Source organism: Eschrichtius robustus, chromosome 3 (assembly GCF_028021215.1).
Source record: "Eschrichtius robustus isolate mEscRob2 chromosome 3, mEscRob2.pri, whole genome shotgun sequence".
Classification (NCBI taxonomy): domain Eukaryota; kingdom Metazoa; phylum Chordata; class Mammalia; order Artiodactyla; family Eschrichtiidae; genus Eschrichtius; species Eschrichtius robustus.
This window is the reverse complement of record NC_090826.1, coordinates 117,759,121-117,765,120: the sequence shown is the minus strand read 5'-3', so window position 1 is coordinate 117,765,120 and position 6,000 is coordinate 117,759,121. Positions and strand designations below refer to the sequence as shown.

The 6,000-nt window shown below is 45.0% G+C and overlaps 1 protein-coding gene across 1 annotated transcript in view; it reads left to right on the top strand.

Moving 5' to 3' along the window:
• Positions 1-364: 364 nt before the first annotated feature.
• CD244 (CD244 molecule) overlaps positions 365-6,000 on the top strand; it is a 28,523-nt gene continuing 22,887 nt past the window's right edge. The window contains exon 1 of the mRNA XM_068537610.1: positions 365-425. Within this exon, the coding sequence (XP_068393711.1) occupies positions 365-425 (61 nt within the window). The remainder of the gene's footprint in view (positions 426-6,000) is intronic.

Genomic DNA, 6,000 nt, shown 5'->3' with positions numbered 1-6,000 from the left:
AGAGAATTGGAAAATTTCTTGGACATCTGTCCTTTAAACAAAGCAGCTGGGCTGGGGCAGAGCTTGGGACAAGATTTTGAAGCTGGTTTTGTGAGTCACTGTGAACTCTGAGCACCCGCCCACTTGAGGCAGACTTTGCAAGTTTAGCTTGCAGGAACTACCAGACCAGGTCCAGGGCCTGGGGCTTCCTCAACGGCCTTGTTAGCGTTCAGCTAATGAGAACAGCCTCAAGTTGAGGAAACTGTGGCTGGAGCGAGGCAGTTCTGCTCCCCGTCACCCTCCTGCTGATGGGTGGCTGCTGAGCCTGTGCAGGGCAGAGCATCTGGTGGGAGAGGACCCGGCCTGACCCCTCTGTCTTGTGGGGATGTTGGGGCAAGCGCTTACCCTCACACTCCTCCTGCTCATCAAGGGGCATCGGGGCCAAGGTAAGGAGGCTCAGCCTGGCAGGGGTGGGGTTGGTATGGACTAGGGGCCGTGGCCTTCAGGGAGATCAGCATCCAGAGCGTCTGGGTTGTGCTGCTTACATGGTGACCTGGAACTGTGACTGAGCAGTTCCCCGCAGCTCTGGACAGGCTGGGTCAGCGAGCAGAGGCTGGCAGTGGGTTGGGAGGTCCTTGAGAAGTGCCTCTGGCCAAGCAATCCAGGCCACCTCAGGCAAGGTGAGTCTTTTCCACTGGCTTCAGTTTTCCTTTCTGTCTAGTGGGGAGAAAGTATCCTCCCTGCTGGCTGTAAGAAAGACAAAGGAAATATCCTCTAATTTGGTGGGATTACCAGCAGAGAGGAGAAGTGGCCATGAGCTTCATGGGTTTCTCCAAGGAAGTAGGGGTACTGGAGCTCAGAGACTGACAGATTATTCTCTGAGGCAGGAAAGCTGAGCCCTGGCAAGGGGGAGGGGAGAGGGGAAGTGTGAGGCCAAGGCCAGAACAGAGGCTTTACCAGCATGGCCTGGTCCCTCATCCCTCAGCTCTTCCAGCAGCCCAGAGGCCATGGGAGCCTGAGAATTATTAGGGAAATGTTGTCTGGGGGCAGGGTGCGGGGAAGGGAAGAGAAGGAGACATCTATAAGGAAGCTCCATAGCAAACTGATAACTGTCAGCTGGGCCCCAAGCCAACTAATGTTTGTGTGTGTGGGAAGCAGGCTCCCCCTCTTTTTCCAACCCTGTCTAGGATGCTCTGAGACTTGGAGCCTGCATTTTAGATCAGCGACTCTTTGAGGGGCATCAAGAGCGCGGGGTGCAGTGAGAGGAGGGCACACTTCTGTGCAAAGGGAAGAAACAGAGGCACAAGGAAGTATTTGTGCAAGGCCTGTTAGAAGCCATCCCTGGGTACTCAGTTCAATCACTGAGCCCCTGAGCACTCTGGTATCTTTCAAGAAGACACATTCTAGGCTCCGGCTTTTGTAACGAGTACAGGCGGAGTAAGGCAGGGTGTAATAAGGAACAGGGAGCAGAGAGAGAAGTCTGGAGACTGGGGCTCATGCGTGTGGGCTGGGGGGACCCAAAGACGCGGGATCCTAGGTAAGAGAGCTAGGTTGGAACCTGGGCTAAGTAGCCTTGAAAGCGGAGATAGGACCCACATGCTTTGATGCCTGGCTTTGGGGGTGGGAGGGACAGAAGGTTGAGGCTGACTCAGATCATGAGCCCAAGTGGCAGGAGGATGGTGCTCCCTCCATCCTCATTCCCAGGGCTGTGGTGCTCTCTTTGGGTGTGGCTATGACAAGACTCATTGGTAGGGGGTAGGGGGGAGCCTGGCAAGTGATTCTTTGAGCACAGGGACGGATGGACTTTGGTCTTAGGGAACTTCTCTCTCTTCTTGCTATGCCCTGTGTCTGTGGGGCCGGCTGATGTAAGCTGACTGAAACTGCTCTGTTTATTTAGTTCAAGTTTTAAACTTCTTAATTGAAAATAATTTTGAAGTTTCAGGGAAGTTGCAAGAATAGCACAAAGAATTTTTGTATTTCCTTCACCTAGATTCACCAGTTGTTAACGTTTTATCACATTTGCCTTATTTCTCTTTCTCTCCAAATATAGGTATGTGTGTATAGCTGTATAATAATAATTATTTTTGTGGAATATTCAAGAGTAAGTTTCAGACATCATGCCCCTTTACTCTTAACTACTTTAGCACACATCTTCTAAGGACAAGGATGTTCCAATATCATATCATATATCATATCATATCATATCATATCATATCATATCAGCACAGGTATCAAATTTAGTAAATTTAACATAGATACAATCAAACATACAGTCCATATTTAAATATTACCAACTGTCTCCAAAATGTGCTCTACAACATCTTTTTTCCCCATCCAGAATCCAATCAGGATCATGTATTGCATTCAGTTGTTATGTCTTTTTCGTCATCTTCAATCTATAATTATTCCTTTCTTTGTCTTTTATGAGTTTGACATTTGTGGAATACAAGTCAGTTGTTTTCTAGAGGGTTCCACAATCTGAGTTTGTCTAATGTTTTGTCATAAGACTTAGGTCATGCACTTTTGGCAGGAATACCACGAAAGTGATGGCATGTCTTTTTCAGTGCATCCCATCAGGTGGTACAATGATAGTGAAACATTTTTTCTAAGACTTGGTTTACTGAAGAATGTAATATGCATCACATATGTGTAAGAGGCTCATATCACTCTTGAGCATTGCAAAAGTCTTCCAAAGGCTTCTCACTTCACGTAGAGTAAAAGCCATACATTTTGCAATGGCCCACGTGATCGGACCTCCCTAACCACCGCCCCTTCCTCTGTGATCTTCTCACTGCATTTCAGCCACGCTGGCCTGCTGGTCCTCACGCATGTTCCACTTGGGGGCTTTGCACTGTCTTCTCCACTTAGAATGCTGCTTTCCCCTCATTTGCCATGAGGCTTGCTTCCTCATTCTGCTCAAATAACACTTCTGCAGTGATATCTTTCCCATTAAAAATGTCAACGCCTTCATCCTGTAACTTCTTATCTCCCTCTTCGTTTATTTTTCTCTGTAGTGCTCGTCTCCATTTTACATACTATCTGTTTACTTATTTGTCTTATTTTCTATCTCCTAGGCTCTTCTTTACCTCATTAGAATGTAAGATCCTTGAGGCCAGGGCTTTTGTTTGTTTTGTTCACTGCTGTATCTTCAGCATCTAGAACAGTATCTGGCACAAGTAGACCCTCAATATGTATTTATTGAATGAATGAGTACTTTAAATAATCCATGGAATAAAGTGAGTTTATCTGCCTACCAGAAAGCTTTATTGGGAAAACTGTTTTAGATTTTAAAGCATGTAAATACTAACTACCTCTGTGGCCTTGAGGAAGTTAACTAACTTCTTGTTTCTCAATTTTTCATTCATAACATGAAGTTAACAGTGGTGCCCATTTCCTGGGGGATGTGTGAGGATTAGATGAGATATAGTGTATAAAGTGTTTAGAGAAATGTTGAGTTATAACAAGTCCTCCAAAATGAATGCTCATGTTATTCAGCTCTTTGGAGGCAGGGCATATATTTCACTTAGTTTTGTAGTCAGAGTAAAGAAGAGAGACTATTCAGTAATCCTTTGTTGACTTTAATTAGTTGAAGAGAAAGTGAGTTAGAGAATCTTGAGATAAGATGATAAAGTTTTAATGTGTGACCCTTTTCTGAGGGTTTCTCATTATCATAACCAGGCTCTTAGGGAGTCTTCAACATTTTTAACTTAAAGGAACATGTATTCAAGACATTTAATCACATGATTACATCGTAATGTAAAGTAGTCTGTTTTCACAATAGCATCTCCCTCTCTATTCCCATTCCTTCCCTGGATATGTTTTGAGTAGCTCTGCACCAGGTGCTGGACAAGATATTTAGGATTCAGTAGTGATTAAGTACACGGCCCCTTTGTTCATGGAGCCTACACCATTTATATCCATCAGTATATAATTACAGCTGTGATTAGTGCCCAACGAAGTGCCCAACACAGTAAGTGCTCCAAACATGTTAGTTGAGTGAGTAAATGAATTGTTTTCAGGCATCTTAGAGGAAGAGTGGGATAATTTTTGGGTCAGATGGTTTGGGGACCAGGGACCTTCAAATCACTGCCCATAAGTGTGGACTTGGGCACTGAAGTTCATTTTGGACCCTAAATTCAGGTTTTGGCTATGCATTCTGAAGAAACTACAAAGGACACACCAGAGGCTATAAATGCCCAGGGGCAACAAGGTCTGGGGTGAGATGTGCTGGACAAAAAAAAGGGGCAGGGACAGCATCTAACAGATCAGCTCTGAAGGCTGCAGGCTCTTCCCATAGGTTGTGTTGAAACTTTCACTTCTCAGGAAGGAGTCACTGATCGCAACTGCCCTGGCTGGGATCCAGACAAGTTCTAAAAAGGCTGGATTTATTCTTGTCCATCTTTTCCTGATTGCACTCCCCCTCAGACAAAGTGTGAAGAGTGAAGTATCTGTCCACAGGAGAGAGAGGTCAGGACTCAGAGAACTCAGGGCTGCAGCACCACTGGAGGAAACCAGTTCTATAGAAATCCCTCCAGAGATAGCTGGGCCACTGTCTTCATGATACGTGTGCAGAAAAGTGTGCAAAATTATAAACGTCCCATCTCAATGAGTTATTGTTAAGTGAAAACACCTGTGTGTCTACCACATGTTCCCTCCTTTCCTTACCTCCACCCTCTTCCACAAATACAACCACTCTTCTGACTTCTAACATCATTGGTTAGTTTTGCCTGTATATAAATGGAATCATAAAGTATATACTCCTGTATTTGGCTTCTTTTGCTCAACATCTGATGAGATTTATCTCTGCTATCAGTTGCAGCTGGTCGTTTTCATGGCTGTATTTCATTGTATGACTATATAATAGTTTATTAATCTATTCTACCATTGATGAACCTTTGGGTTGTTTCAAGGGTTTTTTCCCTATTATAGTCACGCTGCTAAGAGCCTTTTGGCCAAGCTGCTTGGCATGCGGGATCTTAGTTCCTTGCCCAGGGATGGAGCCCACGGCCCCTGCAGTGGAAGCGCAGAATTTAAACCACTGGACCACCAGGGAAGTCCTCTATGAGACTTTTAGTGCATGCACGTCTGTTGGGCGTATCTCTGGGGGTAGAATCACTGGGTATGTAGGTATACCTCTGGCAGTTGCTGCCAAACTGTTTTCCAAAGTGGTTGAACCAAGCAGTGCGTGAGAGTTCCAAGTTGTTTCAGGGCCACCAGCTTTGTGTTCTGAGGACCTGCAAATGGGAAATGAAAGTGCAGGGGTGTGGAGCCTGAAAGGTGAAAGTCAAAGCCAAGAGAACCATGTCTGTGTGGCTTCCCTGGTATACTGCACGAAATTCCTACACGAGAGTCATTTCTGGGAGCTGAATTTAATTGATTAATTAATCAACTGAACACTTCATTAAACCCTTACTATGTTCCAAGAACTATGCAAGATTTTGTGGAGGAAACAAAGATGAAACACACATTGGTTCCATCCTTAAGAATCTTTCAGACAGTTAGAGGAAAATAGGCCTGTACAATATCAACTCTAAGGGAAGACAGAAAATGCTAAATGCTAAGTGTCTCTGACAGGCAAGATACATTTAGAGCAAAAAGGGTGCAAAGAAGATGGAGATTCCTTCTAGGTAGGGACACTGGGGAAGTGGCCTTGAAGGATAAATAAGAGTTCAGGAGATAGAGGTAAGGTAGAAGGACAAGCTAAGCAGAGGGAACAGCCTAAACAGAAGTAGGGAAAACAGGTTTGAATGAGGAGACATGAGAAGCAAATGCACTTGTTATCTTGGAAAAAGACAGTATTATAAATGGGATGATTCAGTTAACTGATACAAAGAGTGGGACATAGGCTAGGTAAGTTGACAGAGGTAAGGGGTTGCATTGTCTGAGAGGTGGAGTCAGTATGGTCAGGAGGAAGCCCGCCAGGGTGGGGCTAGGTGAAGAAGAAGAGAGGCGATGAATTGGGTTGTGGACCTGGAGGGGATTTTGTCTACTTTATAATTTTGCCTTGACTAGGGCCGGCCC